At 29.5% G+C, this 24,172-nt stretch overlaps 2 protein-coding genes and 1 pseudogene across 5 annotated transcripts; all 3 read right to left on the bottom strand.

Annotated features, from left to right (window-relative positions):
• Positions 1–4,150: 4,150 nt before the first annotated feature.
• On the bottom strand, positions 4,151–5,380 carry LOC111278725 (uncharacterized). The gene has a single exon (XM_022865349.2). The coding sequence runs from the start codon at positions 4,962–4,964 to the stop codon at positions 4,587–4,589; it is 378 nt and encodes a 125-aa protein (XP_022721084.2). The 5' UTR covers positions 4,965–5,380; the 3' UTR covers positions 4,151–4,586.
• Positions 5,381–11,781: 6,401 nt separating this feature from the next.
• On the bottom strand, positions 11,782–16,514 carry LOC111278538 (boron transporter 4-like). Of its 3 annotated transcripts, XM_089764509.1 has the most exons (14): positions 16,488–16,514; positions 15,559–15,664; positions 15,389–15,471; positions 15,081–15,273; positions 14,862–15,000; positions 14,584–14,749; positions 14,328–14,494; positions 13,726–13,899; positions 13,544–13,639; positions 13,340–13,474; positions 12,920–13,239; positions 12,390–12,672; positions 12,121–12,258; positions 11,782–12,015 (listed from the first exon to the last, which is right to left on the bottom strand). In XM_089764509.1, exons 2-14 carry the CDS (start codon positions 15,660–15,662, stop codon positions 11,986–11,988), a joined length of 2,028 nt encoding a protein of 675 aa, XP_089620635.1. In that variant the 5' UTR covers positions 15,663–15,664; positions 16,488–16,514; the 3' UTR covers positions 11,782–11,985. The 3 variants fall into 3 exon arrangements, with proteins under 3 accessions (XP_089620635.1, XP_089620633.1, XP_089620634.1); XM_089764507.1 differs by lacking the exon at positions 16,488–16,514 and having other exon boundaries at positions 15,559–15,797; XM_089764508.1 differs by lacking the exon at positions 16,488–16,514 and having other exon boundaries at positions 13,340–13,456; positions 15,559–15,795.
• Positions 16,515–18,517: 2,003 nt separating this feature from the next.
• LOC111278904 (uncharacterized) lies at positions 18,518–22,995 on the bottom strand (annotated as a pseudogene). The gene is made up of 7 exons (XR_016343946.1): positions 22,436–22,995; positions 21,622–21,757; positions 20,770–20,851; positions 20,302–20,477; positions 19,508–19,645; positions 19,288–19,427; positions 18,518–18,904 (listed from the first exon to the last, which is right to left on the bottom strand). The product of XR_016343946.1 is annotated as an uncharacterized LOC111278904 (transcript).
• Positions 22,996–24,172: the final 1,177 nt, after the last annotated feature.

The raw sequence follows: 24,172 nt of genomic DNA, 5'->3' as shown, positions 1-24,172 counted from the left end.
TTTTGAGGTTTTACTTCAAGGTAATATGGTCATGTTACGTCTTGGTCTCAGAGCGTGACAGCTTTAGTATCAATGGGGAGAGCTTTATTATATGAATTAGAGCTTATATATGTGATTTCTTACTAATAACAAAAAAGGGAATATTTGACAAAAAAGGGGAGAAAATTGATATTGATATTGATAAGCTTGTACTCAAAAAGACATTTGTTATTACATATGCTTATGTTTTATAAATGCTCTTGATATTTTGATAAATGCTTATTGTGCTAACAATGAAATGGATGGATTTTTACTAAGTATACTTGTTGAAAGCTTGATGAAAATGGTTCTTTATTTTTATTGATTGTGCTTATATTCAGGAGGAGCTTATTTTTCAAAGGAAAAATGTTTTCAAAGGAAGTTTTCAAAATTTCTATTGGTTTTGTCATATAAAAAAAAAGGGAGATTATTAGTCTTGAATTGATATTTATTTTGAAATGACAAAACAAGTATTGCTAAAATTGAAATAAATTGTTTTGAATTTAAAAGGAATGATTTTCTAGTCTTTTATCAAGTGAAAAATACTTTTGTAAAAAAATAATTTTCTTTCCAAACTTAAAAACGTATTCTATAAAAATGGAAAGAATGAATCTATCCCCTAAAAGACATGATCAATCCCCTCAAGTAATAGATCAATCCTTTTTTGCATAAAATCAATCTATTTTTCCCCAGAAAGCTTTCTTGATTCAAAATTACAAAAACAAATCAACCTCTTACCATACAAAACCGATTGGTTCAAGGGTTTCAAAACAAGATTGATCTCCTCCTTGTATAAATCGATTGTATTTTTATCTACAAAGCAAAATTGTTTCAAAAAGTTGAAAACCAATCAATCCCCTACCCTATAGGATTGATTGGTTCTACAAATGATTTGAATTGTTTTAGCTTGAAAGGCCAAAACCAATCGATCCTTTCTAAAAAGGGATCAATCATTTTAGCCCTGACAAGCTTGAATAGTCACATTTTTCTTGTTATTTGTAGAGGCTTCAAGCATAAAATGGAACCAATGGCTCTCTTCACCTTTCTACATATAAAAAGAAACCGCTTACCAAATTACAAACAATAAAGAGCTAAGAAAATTTATTGTTTCCATATTCCATCTTTTCAAGCATTAAAAAGCATCTTATTGTATAAAAAGAGCAAAAAATCCAATATTATACTCAATTTTCTCTTGATATCTTTCGTAGCATTCATTTATACTTCAAATTAGCAAATACCTAATCTTAAAAAGGTCGTACAGTTTGCAATACACTTAAAGATTTATACTGTGATATTGTGAGCTTAAAGGGGAAGATAACCTTTAAAATGTATTATTGTTGATTTAATAGAGCTTTAAAAAAGCTATGTTGTAACAATCAACAACTTGATAGTGGATTAAATTCCTTGGCAAGTGAGATTAAGGGAGAGAACGTAAATGCCTTGAGAAAGGATCGAACTTCTATAAATACAGGTGTTTGATTCTCCAACTTTACCTTTTTAGTTTCCATTTTTTTTTTTTTTGTGCTTATATATTGTGTTGACTTGCTTGGAATTTTATATTTGTGATTATTATGTTAATTGGTATTCAACTTTTCAAAATTTATAATTAATCAATTCACCCATTTTTTGGTTTATTCAATCCTTTGAGCTAACAAAAATCAAGAACAAAGCAAAAAAAAAAAATAAAAAATTCTCACAACAAACAACTATTTTAAAAAAAACATGCATTAAAAATTACCAAAATGCTTGTCAGAAGCCCTGCCACAATTAGAACAACTTGTTGAGTCATCCAATATCAACCCAAATTTTTTTTTTTTGGAAAAGAGTAATTAAGTCTCTTGAAATAAAAGACCTAGATGATTCAACCATAATCATCTCTAATTCTCTAGTAATATCAACATTTGAATGTAGGGATATATGAGATTGATACTGATTTTTTTCCATTATAGTAAACAAAATTATCACTCGAAATAATATTGGCAGATTTCACCATATCATCACCTATATTTAAAGGTTCTTTGATACTAATATGCATATCATCATTACATCTTACAATTCCTTTACCTTTACCTTGCTACCTTTTCAACTTATTAGACCTTAACTTTTCCGATCTCTTAATCCTTTTCTCATTTGCCTCATTAACAGGATCCATAATTAAAATCTACTACTTAATAAACCAAACTACCAAATAATCAACAAAAAAGAAAAAAAAAAAAAAAGCAAAACAACAACACTCATGATCAAATCGAAACATTAAAGAACAAAAAAAAAATCATAAACACTAAAAAATAGACTAAAAGTAAAAAAAATAAAAAAATTGATAGGAAACAACACTACATCATAGACAAATAAAGGGAACAAACAATAATAACAGAATAAAAACTTAATAATTAACTCACTTCAAACCATATTAAGCAACAATGTTAAAAAAATCTTGTCAAACAAAAAAAACATATGATACCATCCCAAAACCCTTGTCAAACAATAAAGGAAAAAAAACAATTCCATTGGAACAATAATTCCCATATATATCATTTCTAACATTTTTACAAAATAATCACTATATATATCACTTCTAACATTTTTACAAAATATTCACCATTATTTAAATTCATTGCAAATTTTCAACCCAAAGAACTATAAACATATTATGGATTTTACAATTCAACTTAACATAAACAAATCTTCAAATAACTACTTATCAAATTAAAGAAAGACTCTTTATAACATGCAAAATCCTTAACTTTTCCAATATATTAGTTCGATCTTGTTTTGCCTCATTTTTACCAAAAAAAATGTAATAATTTCTAGCAATAAATGAAAACAAACACTACCAAAAAACCTTTTATTACCAATGGATTTTTTCCAACGGAATATTTTTGTCGCCAATTACCAATAGATTGTTGATAGATTACAAATGGATTTTACAGACAGAATAAAATCCTTAAATAATCCGTCACTAAATGTTTGGCACAAATTGCGATCAATTTTATCAATGAAAAAATTTGTCACTAAAAATACTTCAAAAAAATATTTTTAACATTACCGATAGAATTTTTATTGGTAAAACTGTCGGTAATAATGTTTAAATTTTTTTATTACTGACAAAATTTTCATTGGTAAAATCGTTGCTAAAAGTTAAAATTTCAAAACCCCTCACCGTCAGCCTTTTCATTTTTTCCCTAAATTTCCTAATCCCTAACACCCTTCCCTTTCCCTTCTCCCACTCTTTCCCCTTCTTTCCCCGCTGCCACCTTGTTTCCCTTTCACTGTTTCCTCGTTGCCACCTTACCACTAGTCGACCGTGACCTTGCCCCTAACTCTAGTCAATTTTTTTTAATGATTTTATTTTATATTTATTTTTTATTGAATTGAAGATTTAATTTTTTCTTATAAATTTATTGAAATTTATTTAGGTTTTGGTTACAAATATGTTAAATTTTTGTTAAATTATTTGTTGAAATTTATTTGGGTTTTGGTTTTTAATTTATTGAGTTTTTGTTGGTTTTATATTTGTTAAAATTTGTTTAGATTTTGGTTATATGTTTGTTGAAATTTGTTTGGTTTTTGGTTATATATTTATTAAAATTTGTTTATGATATATTTTTTTTGAATTTTTTATTGAGTATTAATAATGAGTATTGTTAATTTTTGTTTGGATTTATTTTTAGTATTGGTTTTAGGGTTTTTTTTTTATTTGTTGAGTTATTTATTTTTTATTTGTGAAAATTTTGTTGATATTTATTGGGTTTTATTGTGTATTTATTGAAATATTATGATTTTATTGTATTAATCAAATTTATTATAAATAAATTAAATTATTATATTTTTTTTCTTATATAATTTATCTGTAAATGCATGTTATGAAAATAGGTTTGGATGAATGTGAATGCATAATCTATAGAATTTTTTTAAGATAGTCTTTCTTATTTAAAATAAAAGCTAGCAGATGTCCAATTACAATTAAGTAACACAGTTAGAGCATTAATTTTTTTAGAAGGCTATATTTTTCAAAAATAAATAATAAAAAATCAACAAATTACTAATTTTTTAATTTTTAATTTATTATTAAATTTAAATAATTTTAAAAATTATATTTTATAAAAATAAAAAAATTGCAACACAGGCATAGCCCCGGTAATTTTTTTAGTTTATTTGAAAGTAAACATGTCAATTTATGAACAGTAAACATTTCCACTATTTTCCAGCATGTAGAGGATCTTTCCCTAAGTTGAAACTTTAATCCACCAATCTTGCTATATTATCATCAAAATAAAGATCAGCCCATCACCTCGTACAAAATACGAGGATTGCGGGTCCTACCAAAGACGACGGAAAGAGTTCACCAACAAATGAAATCAGAAGAGCATAGCCAAAAAGACAATGCATCAACGATCCAACGGTCTAAAATCAATATTACAAAACAAAATCAATCGTCTGTGCTCACACCTGACAGAAACATTACCTAGAATTCCAACGAACTTAAAAAAAAAAGAATGTAGGATTCTACATAGATTTTCATTTCGACAAAGTATTTTGACCCGTACCCGACAATTATTAGGCTTCAATCACTTCTCAGGCCAAGCCGAGACATCGGACGCCAGACGAGACGCGATCGCCGAGTGGTACATCATATCGTGAAACGACGCGTTCTCCATCGTCTTTCTTCGGAGTTGCTTCGCCTTCTCCTCGGTGAAACACCCGAGTGTATATCTGGATCTGGATCGACCCGAGCCCGACTCAGAATCGGAAACTTCTGGTTTGCTCTCCGATGGATGGCCAGCATTGCTATCGTTAAGGTAATCGGCGTTGGAAGACCAACCGAAGAGAGGGGTCCACCAGGAGGAGGAAGAAACGTGTTTTTTACGACTTGGATCCGGTTTTTTAAGTGATCCGGATGAGGCCCGGATTGGGGTTGAGAAAGAGCATGCAAGAGCTGTCACCATGACAAAATGGAGAATCTCTCAAAGAAGATGAAGTCTTTTGGTAAATGAAGAGTAAAAAAAACTCCTCTATTACTTCTTCTGAATGGAGGTGGGGAATTATCATCTGCGATCTAAAAGTTTAGGCTCGTTGGGACTTTTTACGATATGTGGCGACAGTATAAAATATTTGGCCATTTGGGAGGTTGGTTAGAGGGATTACGATAGGAGCGGATGTAGGAGATTGAGTAAGTTTGGTAAAGGGAGAGAAATTGGATAAGATAGGACAGGTGGAAAGCATGGGTGAGCGTTTTAAGGTAAGCTGTCGCGGAAAAGTGCAAATGGGGACTTTGACGGATTCGTCAAGGGAGGGAGATTTTCCTCCATCCCCAAAATTTATTTATATTTCCTATCATTTATCAAATTTTCTATCGATTATGAATGGAATATTAAATTTCTTTTCATTAATTGTTTGGACAAAAGTTATTTTTGCTTTCTATGAGCGAAAATTATTGGAAAATTTTTTATGATATTTAATTTTTATTTTATTATTAATTATTTATTTTTGTAAAATAAAAGTAAAAATATATATTTAAGAATAGCCAATAATATTTTTGGAAGAAGGAAACTTTTAAAAAATTATAACAACTACAATCTAATTTAACATAATATTATTTTTATCTACAAACTTCTATGTGATTGACTTCTAACCTTCTTAAAAGTCAATTTATATGGCTTGGTTTTAGTCTTGTTTGATATAATGTTAAAATTCATATTATTGTATTATATAAAATATTATATTTATGTTATATTTTATACAAAAATTATATGTAATGATTTATATTGATATAAAAATAAAAAGTATAATTTTTTTTTTATTAAAAAACAAGATTTATAATTTTTTTAAAAATTTTAAATCTTGTTATTTTTATTTTTTTTATTAATATTATTTTTATATCATATCATCGTATCATATTTTAAATTATTATATCTACTTAATGTCATTTCTTTTCCTTAACATATAGAGTTTTATTTGATGATTATTAATATATAAAATTTAAATATTATTAATAAATTAAATGATAATATTTTATTAATGAGTTATTATCAATTTTTAAAATAAATATATAAAAATTAATTTTTTTAAAAATTTTAATCAATAATAAAATATAATCATTTAATTCACCAAATTAATAAAATAATTAATTGATAATAAATAAAATCTTTATATGATAATGTATCAAATATAAATCTTAACATTAATTGTGTTGTGCTTTAGAGTTATTACAACAAAAACAATCAAGGAGGTTCATTCATTCTTCTTTTTTGGATTCTTTGTTTTTTTTTTTTTTTCTTCATACACTTTTCATAACCAAAAAAAAAAAAGAAAACTCTGCAAAATTTGGCAGCATTATGCTTGTTTTCCACACTCTTTCTCGCTGGGCTGTTGAGGTAGAGAGGAAAACAAAGAAAAACCTGAAACTGGAGGCAAGTGTTCTTTTCATTTTTCTTCATTTCGTCACTTCAAGCTGCAAAAAGTGTTAGTCAATCAATCTTAATCTCTTCCCTAATTTGCCTAAGTTAGGGCTCCAAACTCTGATTGTAGAATTTCATTCCTGTTTAATATTTTGAACATTATTTCTTTTATTTTGCTTATGTTATTATTATTATTATTATTAGCATTAGCATTTACTTCAATTGAATGATCATAATGGAGGAGTTTTTTCTTGCAGAGATAAAATAAAATCATTATTCCTAAATAAGGGTATTCTTAATCTTTCTTCTTTGTTTTTGCAATGACGAGGAATTTTGGTGAAAACAATGTTTGTTGTTTAGGAGGTCTTGGTTTGTTTCGTTGCTGCTATCATGAATGGTGCTGGTAGGATATTGAAATGGCTATCATCGGTTGTGTGCTTCTTGCTGTAGGCGTTGGATTGCTAATTTTGATATTCCTCTCACCTTTTTATTATCATCACGTCTACACTCTCCTTCTCATAAGACTCAAGTATCACTCTGCCCATGGCAGTCTATTCCAGTTTATCTATCAGAAATGGCGCCGGCGAAGGATTAGGAGTTTTCTATAATCTACAGGTGTAACCTGCACAGAGAGAGAGGGGGAGGAGTGAAGGAAGAATAAGCTGACGTGGAAAAAAGTGCTGACTTGGAATTTAATTGAGTGAAAGTATCTGTGCTTGAGAATAAAGTTTAAAAATATTCTAGATAAAGAATTAAAATTAAAAAATACCTGGGTTTGGGAAAAAAACTCCATAATGGAGCTTCGCCTGTCATTTTTGCCAACAAATTATAGAATCTCAAATGGTATTTTCACATATTTAATCACTAAGGTTCAATGTTAGGATTACATGCATTGTTTTTTTTTTTTTTAATTATTTTGATGCTACATTTTAATCTATTGGTATTTGATCTTATTTTTTAATTTTATTTTTTACTTTTCACTGTTTGCATTCTGTTAAACTTGAACATTCTTATTCCGTTTCACATGCTTTTTGAATTTGTAATTTGGTTCTTCCAATTGTATAAACGGATAAAATATAAAATGGAGAAAAAAAAAAAAAAAAAAAGAAACCCAAGAGCATCTCCAAATGTTATTGATTGTTTGACCCATTTGCAGTGAGTAATATGGTTCAAACCATTAATATTACTGGAAAATATGGATTTTCATCTGTAGACTCCTGATTGGTTGACACATGTCTAATTTGAATCTAACTTTGTCTTCGGATTAGTTTGTAATCCATGTGATACATGAGATTTTCATTTTTTTATAAAATTATTTTAATTAATTAATTTTAATATGATAATATTATATTTATTTTAATTAAATTTATATGTTGTTGTTCTATTTATTTTAATTTAAAATCAAAATATAAAAATTTCTCCATACAAAATTACATTTAAAATGAGGAAGCATATTTTGTCTTTATTTTTTCCATCAAACTATGTATTAGGTTTTGTAACTTAAAATTAAAAGAAAAGATTTGGATTTTAGTGTAAAATGTGTGATAAAGAATATAAAAATATAACATTAATTTGGGATTGGACAATCACTCATTTTAAAATAATAATTTTTTGAATTCATCAATCAAATAAAAATATTAAGAGAATTTATAATCGAAAAAGTATATGTTAAAATTAATTTAAAAATTTTCTTTTTATACTTTAAAAAAATCTAATAATTTGATTGCAGTCAATTCACTTATATTTATCTTAGTCAATTAACCATTAAATAATAAAATCAAAAAATTTTATTAGCAAACACATTTACTTTTCCTGCTGATATGTACATATATTTTAACATATATTTTAAAATTATATTTGAAGCTACATTATAAATAAAAAAGATTAGATAATATAAAAAACAAATCAAAAGTATGCAGTACTAATTTAATGTAGGATAAATTTTATCTAAATAAATTAATAATTTTTTTTATAAAAAATATATAGTTATTATTTAATGACTATATAGTTTTTTAAATTTTATAAGCTTTTATTAGAATGTCAAATAGTTGATAGATAATAATTTTTTAAAATATATTTTTATATGAATTAAGTAATTGGAAGTAGCACAAATTCTTTTCTCATGAGATAGAAAAGAAATCTTTCATTTAATTTAGTATTATAATATTAGAAAGACAATATATAAAGTTGAGACAATATATAAAATTAAAATTTGTTCTTTTGTCAATAATTTAAATTTAATTTTTTTTCAATATTAATTATTAAATAGTAATACATCAAAGCAAACTCCTATTCTTATGTAGTGTTAATGTTGAATGCTAAAAGTTAAGAAAATAATTTAATTTTGAGCAATTTAAGGTAAACAATAATAAAAAATTAAATTTTAATTACAACTTGAATTGTAACTTATTCATAAAAGGCAAAAACATTGGTTATTTATAAGGAAATTATTGTAATATTATATTTGTTGTATAAATCATTCAAATAATCAATTCTTAACTCTTAATTTCTTGATAGGTTTAAATCCTCATTTAACTTTGCTTTGTTAGACATATTTCTAATAACAACTTGTTAGCAATTAAAAAAAGCTAGTAAAATGTTGTAGTCAATATTAATCATAAAGCATACATATATACATTTACACATAAAAGTTATAAATTAATTCATAAAAAAAAAACTAAAAATTAAATTTAAAGATAAAATAAAGCAAGCCATTTTATATTATTTTCTAAGACATATTAACATATTTGTGTATTATACTAATTGTTCCAAAAACTAAAACCAGATTAGTTTTTTTTTTTTTTTTTGCTAAAAAGCAAATTTTAATATTAAAAAATAATAAAAGAAATCACACTTTGAAATAAAAAGGAATAAAACAAATAAAATAAAAGAAACATATTAATGGAATAAATAAAAAAACAAAGAAAAAAGAGAAATGGAACATAATAGAATTATAGAACAATCGTCCAATACTATTATCTCTAATGAACAAAAGCATATTTTTGTTTATAGTGTTAAAGTTCGTGTAAAAAATTAAGAATAAAATTTAATTGAGTGTGATTTAAGGTAAAAAAAATAATAAACTTTAATTACAAATTGAATTGAAACTTATTTATATAAAGTAAGAGTAATGACTATTTAAAAGAGAATAAATGTAATAATCTAAATTAAATAAATTTGCTTTTTTTATATTACAAATGAATCAAATCAAACTAAACATATTGATTTTTTTAAAAAATTAAAAATGCATGAAATAAAATAAGATAAAATAAAATGTATTTATAACATGATGCATGGCATTCATTGATGATTATACATGTGTAAGAAATAGAACATCCACATTGAATATTTTCCTTTTTTGTCAAAAGCTTTGATTTTTATATATTTGTATAAGATAAGATATAAGATTAATAAGGTGTTCAAGTTATTTAATATTTATTATAATAAGTTGACTAAAAACTAAAAATAGAAGTAATGAGAGTAATTTATGAAATGTATAAAAACTATTATTTAATAAAAATTTAATTTTATTATTATTATTACATTAATTTCAAAATCTCTTTTTTCATTTCCCCAAACATATTGAATACATATTATACTTGACTATTTTAATTATCAAGTATAAAATTACTCTCAATTTAAGATTCTATTACTTTTTGTTTGGTTCTTAATTTATTTTAGTCAATTAATCATTTAAAAATAAATATAAATAAGAATCATTGAATGCGTCTTATAATAATATAAACAAAATATTTTAAATTAAATTTATTTTACCATTAAATTTCAAATTTTAAATGCATAATTACTTTTAAATACATGTCAATTTTTTAGATTGTTCACATGTCGAAAATATAAACTATCTACTTCAAATTATTTCCTTTTTTATTAAAAACTTTATATTTTATATATTTATATAAGATGTATCATTTTTTAAAAGAAAAATTGGGTTATGTAGGGTTGGTGTTAAATATGTGTATTTTTTGTTAATAATAGTGATAAAAAGTTGAGATAATGATCATTAGAATATAATTAATTTAAAAAAATTTAATGATCCATGAATTAATTTTAACCATGTGCATTGCACTTGAATTGAAGTTTTCTCAATTGTCTTTTAATGTAAATTTATTGCATACTTTGTAAACTGTGACTTTTTAATTTAATTTTGACAGAAAGATAATAAACCTAAAATTGATTGTTATTGATCAAAATGATGATTGGTTTGCTTTGGAGTTGGCGATGCTAAGTTGAACTTCATCCATGTTTTTTTTTTAATGACATATTCATCAAAATTTCCTAATGCAACTTTAAATGATATTCTTTTCTATTTTACTTCTGAAAACAGTTAGTTCACATATCAACAACAAGCATCTTTGTTTTTGGAGATTATTCTTATTATTTCATGTCTTGATTGAAAGATTCATTGTAAAGAAAAATATATATATAAAGATATATTTTTTCCTTGTAAAATGTAATACATGTTTTTCATGGGAAAAATGCATTTTAAGAATACATAAATAATATTACTCTTGTGATAGAATCTTCCAGATAATCCTCTACATTTTTTTTTTTCATTTTTTTTCTTTCAATTGTTTGACATGGGTTAACCTAAAAAAAGTACTCTGATTTTTATATAGTCCTAAGAAAATATGGGATTGAAGAAAAAAAGAAGGATGGATCTGCTCTGGCCACAGCTTAATTTTGTGGACTGCTAGAGGAAACGTAGAAGGTCGAAAATCCAGTGTTAAGAAACATGCACAAGGTTGGCTGAAAACCTGCTGGAATAGCTACAACCTCAAATAGATTCGGTGGTGGGAAAGCTGGCAACCAATGGCAATTGGCATGTGAGGGACCAAAACAGTTTGTTCTTATTGTATTTTGCCTTTGTATCTGATAGTTAGATGAACCAATACCGTTAAAATTTGGGTGATCTTTCCTTTGCAATCATTTCAACCAAATTTCCCCTACTCCACAACATTGTCAATTTAAAACTAATTACGATTCATTTCACCGTTATTATTACGTTTGCATTTAAATATATTTTTTTATTATTGATTTTAATTTTATCACTGTAATAATTAACTTTATTTTAATAATTAATTTTAATCTCAAATCAATTTTACTCACTATATACAAGCATTATCCTGTACATTCTTTCTAACAAGAAGTTGTTGTTTTTTTCCTCTGGGGAGAAATTGCTTGATTTAGGGTGAAATGGCATTTATGTATTATGGTTTTCAGGGAAATAGATTTGCATTTCACATAGTTGGAGTGGAAAGAATGGTTGAGTTCTCTATTGCTGATTTCAAACCAACATAACCTATCCCAAATCTCAACCTTATTGACTTGATAATTGGAGTTTGTCAGATTCAGTTCAAAAAGAAAAAAGGGAAGACATCTATTATGTTGTTCTCATATCCTTCTTATCTCTTACACAATTCTACATCAGCCACCATCCCAAGATTCCTTTTTTTTTTTTACATTAATGAAGAGGCATTATTCTTCATGCCTCTTTTCTTGGAAGACAAGTAAAGTTATCATTATCATAATTATCAGCCTATCTAATGTCATCTCATTCTTTCTGAACATCCTCTGGATAAACCTGGAAAATACAAAAATATAAAAAAAAATGTTGATTATCTTCATAAATTCACACGAAGATCATGCAAGATAAAAATTCATTGAAGAGAACTAATTAACATCCTACCTGACCCTTCCTGTCCTCACTGAAGCTAACAGTTCTGACCTTCAACTCTCCCCTACTGGTTGTCAACTCATCTAGTAACTCAGCATCCAACATTTCAACTCCATCCTCCTCATTGCCAGGACAAGGTGTCTTATTTTCCTGAAAAAAATATATATTTAATTAAGTTCTGTTTAGTCGATACTTTTGCTTTCTGCTATTTGCCTTTGCAAAAACATTTTTTATGTTAATATAATTTATGGCTGAACAAACAGAATGACCAATAGCAATACCTTGAAAGAAAGGTTGAGGGATAATCTTGGTGGCGCACCAGTAATTTCCTCGCATTCGGCTGCATCAAGTTCCCGGAGATAATTTGGCTGAATGAGCTTTGGGAGAATGTATTGTCTTATGCTGATGAGAAGGAAGAAGGGCAAAGGGAACAAGATTCCAGCTATAGGAATCCAAGTCACACCAAAACATAGAAGTAAATACACGAACTGGAACAGCGTGAACATCACAATATATCTGTATGGCACTGACTCCAGAAAAGAAGCATGAACCCCTTCCAAGACCCTGCCAATGGTGATTATAAGGCACCGCAGGAATTAGCGAAGCAATTGTCAAATAAAACAGAAATACTCTGAACAACCAAGGTATTCGTAGCGAGAGATCAAGACCACCGAATGAGTCCATTCTGTTTACAACTTTGCAGTTTGTGATTTTGGTACAAATCTAAATTGCTGAAAGATACACAATGGAATAATCATGCTGTCAAAATGTTTACATGTGCAATGTTACCGAAAAGAGATATGCCACATACATGTATCGCCTGCCAGGTGTAATGAAGAGAAGTAGCATCCTTTCCCAGAACTGGTTTCCAGGTAGACTATCGATGGCCATGTAAGCGAAATATCCCCAAAGAACTGATGTAGGTATCAACTTGATTGCAGGCATAGCGCATACTGATGCAGCAACTAGGAGTGACTGCAAAAGATTACTCACTCTCTGCTCATTAACTCGAACAGGCAAGTAGGCATCAATATGCTTTTCAGGATCAAATCTTTCCTTCTCATTTTCTCCTTCGTTATCTCCTTTCACAACAACCTTCTTCAAGTCTTCCAGCTCATTAACTACTGTAGTCTATAACAGGAACAGTTAAGGCCAGATGTAGGCATTATATCCTATTTTCAAGCCAAAGGATCACTTTCTTGGAGAAACAATTACTGATCAGAGAACTTACTTCTGGACTGCTGTCTATTTCAATGAAGACAGCTTGCATCTTGCCATATATTTCAGAGTTGCTAGCTTTCTGCTTTAGGCTTTCTTTTGCAGTCTCCACCTTTTTTCTTCTGATTAGCTGCATTTCATACATCAGCTGAAATCAAGCATGTAGCCAGGTCAATATATTTAATGGAAAATTTTCCTTTAGAATATATTTACCCACCTGTCCTTTGAGAACTGCAAGGCTCTTGGTGTGCATAGGAGCCTGTGGTAGGACTCCATTTGAAGGAGGGAGGCCAATTAATCCACAAAGCAAAGTCTGCAAGCATGTTTTGACGGTAGAACATGTCTATGATAAGATAGTGTATAATTTGGATGGCAGTATTGTCTGAGCATAAGGTTTACCATGAATCCTAGCAGCAAGATGTCGTAATGATAGGCAGAAGGTTTCTTAAGATTGAATTCCTTCTGTTGTGCCATCTGTGAAGCAACACTGTGGTCGAAAAAGTAAAGTCCTGCAATCATCACAGCTGGAATAAAGGCAGCAAAGATGTACAATGGAGGGATCTTTCCTATATCCTGCAATTTGATTATTTAAAACAGTCAACCTTGAAGCCATTTTTGCACAACAATAATTGATCTCAAATAGCCTTAAACTGAGGGCAATTGACATATTTCATGATCATTTTAACTAGAAAAGGAATAACTATTAACTCAATCTTTTCAACGATCGACTATTAGCTCCGGCCAGATATGTGCCTTAAAAGCACTTATTTTGCATGGTCAATATCTTAAACTTATTGTTTAGCCAGCAAATGGTTTTGATGAGTGTTTGTTTTTGGATGGCCATTTTTATTACTACAAAAGCTCCAGAGACAGATGCAAAGGCTAACAACTGTCATAATCCAAGAGACAAAATGAATACAAATGCGATGACTTCTATATAAGACTTGATTTTTTTTTTTAAATGAAAATCTAAGACATGTACAATTACTGAATACGGTTACCTTGATTACAGTCCAATGTTCTAATGATACAGATTCCCAAGGAAGAGGACTAAAAAGCCTTCTGGGAACCCCAGATGGCACTTTCCTTGGTATAGTAAAAGACATTGCTGTCCACAGTACAACCATTAAAGGTACCCCGTAATCTGCTATGAAACTTCTTAACCACCCTGTAGAAAATTACTAACATCTTTCAGATCCCATGTCAGCTTATTGCTAATACTAGTGCCAATTACCAAATACTATAAATTTGACAAACCTGTGAAATACCACCATGACCTGGCCCTTCTGCTTTTCAAAGCGGTATAGAGAAGGCCAAACGTGAAGATGATTCCCAGTAGTCCATTTGTGTAAAGCCATTGAAATTGATACGTCTCTAACTTTGGATCTTGAGCTTCGGGAATTGCAAACTCACTCACTACTCCCTGCAGTTGGATCATCAGCAACGTCTTAAACATTATAGAGTAGAAAAATAGAAATTGCAGGGCCATGGACGAATGGACGAACAGTTGGTTTATTTTTCTTATTAGAATTTACCTTGATAGCCTCTTGAATAAACAGCACAGTAATCAACATGCCAAAAAGTTCGCCTGCAATCCTTGTGAACCTATTAATTACTGTGCAAGCATTGAAGATTGCAAGAAGAAACAACAAGAGAGCAGTCCAAACACAAACCCTGTAAAAATTACATATTATAAGATCAAGAACTTCCGCAAAATTTTCAATGGAAACCATAAAAAATGGAATTGCTTTTACCATCCAACCCAAGCCAAGTAAAGTTCCTGCCCCAAGTCTTTTCTTCCTTTGGCAAAGTTGTACAAATAAGTATACATAATAACTGTTGGCTCTGCAACTCCCAATATCAAAAGAGGTTGGCCGCCAAATACTGAGTGTATAATACCACAAAGGGCAGTAGATGCCAAAGTTTCTACTGTGCTTAAGCTTCCATCTACATCCAAAAATATGTTGAACATTAATTTCAACTTCATCATTGAATACTTTAATACTGTAAGAGGAAAAGAAATACTGGCTGCAAACTGTTTCATGAATGGAACGTGACCAACCTGTATCTCTACTCAGTTGCTCACCAAAAGCGATAACAGGTAAAGCAGAAGCAAAGAAGATGTAGGTAGTTGGGGCCAATATCCTGTAATAAGAGAGTAAATATTGAACCAAAAAAAAGAAGACATAAGTGTATCATAATTTACAATAATTAATCAGAATAGAAAGGTACCCCAACCCTGAACGAAGACCACCAATCCAATCTTGTTTGTAGCAAGCTGCTCTTCCTCGCACATCATTTGCAACACCCTTGAAAGGGGCTTTGAAGTATTCCATTTCTGGTGCAAGAAACATCCAACAAAGAACAGAACGTGAGGCAGGTTGATGTTATTTTCTAGAAGTTCAAGGCCCAAAATTTAACAAACAAACAGTAGACAAGATACAAATCAATCTCTTCATAGAAAGACGAGATGAAACTTGACTGAAAAAAACAGAGCACGTCTCTTGGAAACATAGATAGAAAGGATGTCAACGAGAGAAAGACTAAAGAAGTTAAAAGAGTTTAATCTTTTCAACAAAGGACTCGTTTACTAGCCTGGAACTAAAGCAATTTCACTGAAAATTAACATATCATAAAAGAACTATTATAACATGATTTTCTTCTTTCTTTTTTCCTATGAAATCTTTTGTGAGAGAATGACAACATCAAATACTCAGAATGTAATCTAAACCGTTTCATAATAAAGACTTATCCTTGTAAAAAATATCCATATTTCCGTGATTTAAAAAAATAATAATAACATTCATATCAGGCTCACTTGAATCACTCTTTTTGCATTATTGATTTCTTTTCTTCCACACAACAACTAGTTATATTGTCACTCACTAATCCAAATTTCGTTTTCTTTGTTCAACACGTTCCCATTAACCAAACACAACATTTCTTGTCCAACACACATTAAAAAAAAAAAGGAAAACTCCATCAATCTCCAAACCTAGAAAAGCCATGACTTGGTCATCCTTCAACTGGTCTTCACCATGCAACAATGCACGCGCAAACAAAACTAAAGTACATTAACATATAAACACATTTACATTAACATGCACATATAAATAATTAAAACGTGCACAGTGTGAAGATGAAAGTGTTCGGAGAGTTACCAGAGAGATTTTCTCTCCGGAAGTTTTTATATGAAAAAAAAAAAAAAAAAAAACAACAACAACAGGAAAAACGTTTCTCGGGGTCTCTATTGTTGTATCGTAACAGCAATTTTCTCTTTCAGTTGGCGGTTTGGAAATGCAGAGAGGCAAAAACAAAAAGAAAACTAAAGGCAAAGAACAACGGTCCCTACACGTCTCCTGGCTGGACTGGACCCTATTGTTATTGTGTGAGAGACAGAGTTTCAATTTTTTATGTGCGGCTGAGAAGAGAAAACAAAGCCAACACTATTAAAGCCACAAGGGTTAATTTAATTGACAAGGGTGGAGATCCTTGTTGTGGCTTGGGATTCTTCGGGAATAATATTTTTGGGATTAAGGTTAAATTTGTCACAATACTATATTTAACATATTTGAATTTAAGATTTAATCAAAACGCTTCATTCATTTTTTTAAGAAGTGATTTCCAACAAAGCTTAATTCGATTCCTAATACTAGTAAATTTTTTTTCTTCAATTTTTTTTTTAAACCTTGATTTCATATGTATAAAAAAAAACTTTATTCAGTATTTAATTTTGTCATTATATTTCAATTTAATTAAATGTTTTACCGTATTTTTAATTTCGTAAATTTTGGATAAAAAATGAAATTAAAATATTTCATGAATTATTGCATTAATGACAAGAGACTAAGGTGAAATTTGCAACTATATTATGACTTAATAATGAATTTTTGTTATTATATTTCAATTTTATTAAATTTTCTTACCCTATTTTGAATTTTGTTGCTTTTTTAATAAGTAACAACTTTTAATATTTCACAGATTATTATGTTATTCAAGTGGTAAATTTTGTCATTGTATTTTTAATTTTACTGATTTTTGGGAAAACATAACAAAAAATATTTCACAAATTATATTGCTAATTTAAATGGCAAATTTGACCTTAATCTCTAATGCATATAACAAATTTTGTCATTATAATTTCAATTTAGTTCATTTTTTGACAAAAATAACAAAATTGAAATATTTCAATAAAATTTATGTTAATGCAAATGTCAAATTTTCATCAGTTTCACTAAAAAATGCTATAAAAAGAAAATAAAAAATAGAATAACAACTAATATAAAATAAAGAAAATAAAATAAAATCATATGTATAAGTTTGGAGAATAAAAATAAAAATAAAAATAAAAATAATATTTTAATAAGCTGTAAAGAATTTTAGGATCTGGAAATGGCAGCTGCGGCGCCAAGCCATTTCCACTGCTACTGTATAGATTCGTCCCATGAGTGTAAAATTGCAACATTTAGCCTAATTAACGATTAAAACGAATTAATTTTAGATGAAAAATGTAATTAAATTAAATTAAAGTGATACCAAAAAATAAAAGGAGAAGAGTAAGACAGCAAGTCTTACTTTGATTTACTAATTTGATTTGGTTTTGCATCTTCAATATAAGGACCACGCACGGATTATTGAATTAAATCCTCGGAACCAAAGTTTATTTTGGCTAGTCTCCCTCTGCTTTTAAACCTCTCTTTTCTTTTGCTTCATGATCAACATTTTCTTTTCTTTTTTTTTAATCAATGGCTGAGAAAATCTGTCTTTTCTTTTATTCTTCTGGCAAATTTTGTGTCAATATAGATTTTATGAAAGAAACAACAAAATCGGAAACCAAATGTCGTAAATCATTGGCTCGCAACATGGCATCGTGTCTCTGTTTCAGTCCTAATTAAAAACTGTTCTCAGAAAAATAGCTGAGGTTTCACCACCTCTTTGGAAAAGGACAAAACTGCTTGGACTTGAAGTTTGTGTGGCCAATGTTTGGTTTGCCAGAGAGATTGACCAGGTCAGGTAGAAAAGTAAGTTTCAATTCAGTATACTGACTTGAAAAACCTGAATCAGTGATGGAAATCTGTTAGAAGTCGAGATATTGCCATGACTTCATAGAGTTTTAACAGCATCTACCACATTAAAGGAAACCAAAGGTTCATAGGTTTTTAAAAATCGAAAACTGGACTGAAAAGAAAGATACAAAAGGAAAATTGATATTATTTCCATAGAAAAGACGAGCAAAAAGACTCACCCAAAATCGTACAACCTGAAAAGCAAGCTGAAACAAACACTTGTTGAATGCCCTTGACAAATTTGAGACCATGTCACGCATCTCTTGCCTCATCCCTCTATCCAGTTTTCCTTTCCCTGCCAATATGAAGGCCATTCGGAATATTACGGGCAACCTCGTCAGCCACAGCCTTCACCTTCCCGCTTGGTCCAGGTAGTGGATCATTCTCTTCATGAGGCACTGGACCAGTCTGCCATATTCTAATGGTACCATCTTCAGATCCTGAAGCATAGGATTCCCCTCCAGGTGAGAAACGTACACAGTGGACAGGACCATGGTGACCCTTGTTGCAACCTACATGGATAAAGCACAGCATAATTAGAACTCTGACAAACTCCGGTTAAGAAGACATCATCCAATTAGTTTCACACACTACTTAAACACAGCTCATCTTCTTTGATGGGATCCACCCTTTATATTTCCCAGATTTTTTCTGACTTGCAGCGTATCTATCATTTCGTTTGAGTTTTTGTGGCATGGTGTATTAGGAAACGCGTTTATCAATGGCATCAAGCAGTGACTAAATATTGCCAAGTAATGGAGGTGTCAAAAAGCTACATGGTCATTCAAAGACAATGCTAAAATGATCCAATTTAGGCTTTAGATAATACTGAAGTCCCAAACAAATAGTCTTCATCTATATTGCTGCTCATCCCACAATCTCAAGAGGCACCTACCAAGCTCTTCTCCAGTATGGAAATCAAAAACATGGATCCACATGTCTTCTCCTCCAGCAATGAACTTATTGCCACGCTTGGGTTCCAATGAAGCTGATTCTACATTGCATGGCATGTTGTAGCTTTTCACCAATCCAAAACTAATAAGAGCAAATAAAGCATCAGCAGCCATGGTGGCAAAAGAATAAAGTTTGCACAAGCGGTCCAGCTTAAGACTTACTGATTTGCATCCCAAAACTTAACAGTAGATCCGTCAGCAGTGGTTATATAACGACCATCCTGACTCACTTCAGCACTGGTGACAGGTAATTTGGTCTCTAGCGTTTGAACAATTTTGCCAATTCTTAGATCCCACAACCTAAACAGGTACAATTTTAAGAGGTAACAAGGGTTCAGGAAGTCATTTAGACAAGAAATCACTGTTTTAGTAAAGATAAAGACACGACATGGATATCTTACCACAAATTTTTTTTATTTAATTTTTAATAAACTAATGCATCTAAGGTTTAAGAATACACCAAATAATCCAATATGGAAGACATAATTTTCAATCAATATTTGGTATACTTTACCAATAACCAAAACTCAAATCTCGCATTTTCTTTTTCTTTACTTTCCTAAATTCAATCAAGTGTCCAAGAAAAATTACAACTTCCCATATGGCCCAATACTGAAAAACAATTTATTAAGTCAACCACCAAATGGTGGCACCAGCAATTTCTTCAGCTAAGTAAACTGACCCAAGGAATGTTTTATAACAAGGATGCATAATTTGCAAAGTGCCCTAAAATTTCCATGCATCCGTTAAAACTAATTGAACACAAGCAGATAATAGTCTACCTATTAGACACCTTATCTCAAAGTCCTCAAGTGACACAATACTAATTCAAGACATATATGACACTTGTGACAAATGAAACATCTTGTCTAAAACAGCTCCTAACTTGAAAAGAAATTAAGGCAACCAATGGGAGAAAAACAAGGAAATGTGATATCGGTTGAACGTATTCATACTTAACACCATGAGCATCCATACAAGAACTTAAGATGGTCTGGTCGCTGTGGAGCCATGCAACAGTTCTAATTGAACCAGGAGAATTATCCACTTCTCTTGGCAATGCATCTGGATGATTCAAATCAAATATTCGAAGAATTTTCTCAACTCCACCAGTGAGTAGAAGGTGCGTATCCTGTACAAAAAACAATTTACTCAGATGCTGCAAACAGATGACAAAAGCGACAGGCAAAGATAGAAAAAATTATCTTCACTGAAGAGTATTAATAAACCAGGAAAGTGCAAGATGAAAGAAATTGATTGCAATCTAAATCGCTGATGGGGAACAAATCTGATAGAGTACTTGTTTTCCGGGCCATTAAATAACATTGCAATGGGCACTACATAAGCATTAAATGCAGGACTATAGTTCAAATAGGAAAAAAAAAAAAAGGAAATATTATGATAGAAAAATAAGTAAGCCCTACCTCCGAAAAGGCACATGCTCAAACAATATGCTTGTTTTCAAAAGAGTGCAATTCATCTCCAGTCAATGCATCCCATAGTTTCCTGGAAATATTGGAGGAAAATGATAAATCCAATTTCCAATTAACCATACTAGCTGAAAATGACACTATGAGAGAGAGAGAGAGAGAGAGAGAGAGAGAGAGAGAGAGAGAGAGAGAGAGAGATGTGAGAGTAACAATAGAAAGAAAAGCTAATATCATCTTTTGATAGTTAATACACATGTAATACCTTATTTTCTATACTTAGAAAGGTAAGCGACTCTGGCAATTATGTCATTTTGGAAGAGATCTTCAGAGAAAGCTTACAGTCAATATCTTTCAATCATTATGATTAGCACAAGTCAATAAACTGAACTTATCAAGTACAAAAATTTCTAAAACCCCAAAATAACCAATCGCATACAGCATAGAGTTCTCATGCTGCATATATGTATATACTATTATTGCATCCCGGAAAAGATCAATATTATATTATAAAGAAAAATACAGCATCCTACCAATGGCAATATGCAGTACTTTTGATCATCATAGTGGAGAAAACTAACAATTTGCAAGCCAAGACTCACAAATATACACCATCCAAACACTTGCCAACCAAAGAGCAGCTTTGGGGCCTCATAACCTTACTTCTCCTCACAGAGGGACAAAGAGCCCAGTAGCCTACAAGGATGAGGTCCCCTTTTTTTTCTGGAGAGTGCTTGATAAAATATAAATGCTTTGGAGGAAAAGTTGCAAAGGTGGAACTGGGTATCTCTTGAAAGCTAAAAAATTTCCTCCAAAAAATTATTTTTGTTACTGAATAAAATTACATACGCAGAAAAATCAGCTGAGGCAGATACAGCACGTAAAGCATTGTTATCCAGGCAGGAGCTCCATACTTCACCTTTATGCCCTTCAAATGCGCCAATCCAATCTCCAGTCTCCTCATTTCTTAACATTGGAGTGGAGTCTGAATTTGCAATGCATCATTAGAAACAGAGCTGATAAACAGAGAAGCTAAATAAAGTCAATCCACATACAATCACTATCATCTACCATTACTTCTCAGAAAAATAGAAATTTAAAAATGTTAACATGGCAAGAAATTATCAAATTGATATACCTAGATGACCTATAAAATGGATTATGGCAGAAGAAATGATAAACATAATAATATTAGAACAAATCCCACGCACAAACTGATCAATCAAAAGCTAGATTTCCTGGTTCCAAAATGATCATTCAATTTCAAGTGATAGAACAACGAAAACTTACAGCTCCTTCCAACAAAAGAATAGCTAAACGCCAGCTGAAAGCAATGCTACTTCAACATTGTACCACCCTATCTGTATTCACATAACTAGAAGACCACTTTAGAGTTTGCAGTTCAATCTAACGAGACTAAAATGATTACTACATAAGTAGTCAAAGAAAAGCCAGTTGAAAACATTCAATAAATAAATTTAAAGCTGAAAACCATTATGATCTAGAACAGAGGAACTCAAAATAAAAACCCAAAACCAATTCAACATTCCTGTAACGAATTCAAATGCAAAGCTAATTATACCAAAATGATCAATAAAACAAAATTCTAAAGGAAACCCAAATTTCCAATTGGTGTAAATCAATCAAAAATTAAAAGCCATACCTTTACTGGCACTGATAAGAAAAAAGCCATCAGGGTGACGGGGCTGTAGAACAAATCAACTACTGGCCTTGAATGTCCATGGCACACTAATGGTACGGCCATCTTTGTCTTCTCCATTTCTCCAAATTAACAGCAATAATAACAACAGTAAATAAAAAAACAACGATATAAAAGAAGTTCCAAACTTGATCCGTTTGGATCAAATATTTCCAAATGAAGGAAAAAAAAGATCAAACTTTTTTTCTTAATATTAACAAAGTGGATCAATATTGCAAAATAGAACTAAAACACAATTGTTCTTGTCAGAAATTACGATACTTAGAAATACTTAAAACAAAAAAAAAATGTTTGTCTTTTTTAGTTGTTAATAATTAAAAGAAGGGGATAGAGAGAAAACCCTAATTGTAGGGTTTTTTTGTTATGTTGGAAATGTTATAAATTGCTAAGGTAATGTAAATGCTTGGATATGGAGAATCAAAATAAGTTTTTATCCATTGCAAAATAAGTAAAGAAATAAGAAAAATAAAATGTAAAAAAGGATGAATTAAGGCTTTGAGAGCAGGGAAGAACATAGAAGGAGACCCCTTTTATAGTAGTGTGAGATTTTGGCATTTTGCTAGTTTTGCAAACAAGGGTTGCTATTTTTGGATAATGTAAAACTTTACCACTTCTTTTCAATTTTAGCTTGCCCAACCCATTGGCAAAATTACAAAGTCATGGAATTTAAATTCAATTAATTGAAGAAACCCATTGAACTTGTATGAAATTTTGGTAAAAACAACCTCTAATTTAATTCAATTAAGTTCATATCTTTTAGAAGTTAGTATTTTGTATATTGTTAATGTAATTTTTTTTTACCTTTAAATTTTTAGTTTAGTGACTAAAGGCATTCGAAAGAACATTGAATCAGATCTCTCTCTTTTCATTTGTTTATATTAAGACTTTATTTTTCTAATGTAATAAAAAAATATAATTTTTTAATTATATAAATAAAATTAAAATTTTGATATATAATTTTTTTATTTTTTAAAAATATCATAAAGTATGTATCTCATCTTATTAACATTGCTTGAACAATTTAAAAATTCTAAAATAATTTCTCAACTTTTATTTCGATTCAGTTAATCTCAATTTAAATAAATCTATATCCAATTAACAATAAAAAGAAATAATTATTAGGTGTAGGTGTATGAAAAATAATGAACATAAAGGACATTTTAGAAAGTAATAATCCAATGAATTTGGGTTCATAAATTTAAAATGATTCTTATTTTTTATATTTGACTCTAATATGTCGTGTTATATACGTATAATTTGCATTTAATAGTTTACGATTTAAAATTAATTTAATATAATATTTATAAAAATATTATTTTTAATATAAATTATGTATTAATTATATATAAATTAATATTTTTATTAAATTAATATAGTAAATTAAAAAATTACATAATAATTTTTTTAATATATATAATTAAATAAAAATATGTATTATATATATTTTGAAATGAATCGAGATATAAAATCTTAAAATCCATCTTTAATCCGATTTGAATTTTTTAGAATATTTCCAATTTGCTAGAATAAAAAAATTTTCAATTGAATTCAAATAAATAAAAAATATTATTTTATTATTTTTATATTCAATTCAAATAAAATATTACAGAATTCTTGACTTTTTTAATATAAAAGAGAAATTGAAGAAGAAAATTTGTAAGTATTAAACAGGGAATTTAC

This window comes from Durio zibethinus, chromosome 8 (assembly GCF_047325235.1).
Source record: "Durio zibethinus cultivar Kanyao isolate XHJ-2024 chromosome 8, ASM4732523v1, whole genome shotgun sequence".
Taxonomy (NCBI): Eukaryota; Viridiplantae; Streptophyta; class Magnoliopsida; order Malvales; family Malvaceae; genus Durio; species Durio zibethinus.
Note: the sequence above shows the minus strand (reverse complement) of the source record. Positions and strands in the feature narration are given on the sequence as shown.

Excerpts from the sequence above, each read along its gene's own strand:
- LOC111278725 (XM_022865349.2), bottom strand. The coding sequence starts at position 4,964 with ATGGTGACAGCTCTTGCATGCTCTTTCTCAACCCCAATCCGGGCCTCA.
- LOC111278538 (XM_089764507.1), bottom strand. The coding sequence starts at position 15,680 with ATGTTTCTTGCACCAGAAATGGAATACTTCAAAGCCCCTTTCAAGGGT. Across the intron at positions 14,750-14,861 it reads TTATTCAAGAGGCTATCAAG|GGAGTAGTGAGTGAGTTTGC; the intron begins GTAAATTCTAAT and ends ATCCAACTGCAG. Across the intron at positions 12,259-12,389 it reads CCCTCAACCTTTCTTTCAAG|GAAAATAAGACACCTTGTCC; the intron begins GTATTGCTATTG and ends TATTTTTTTCAG.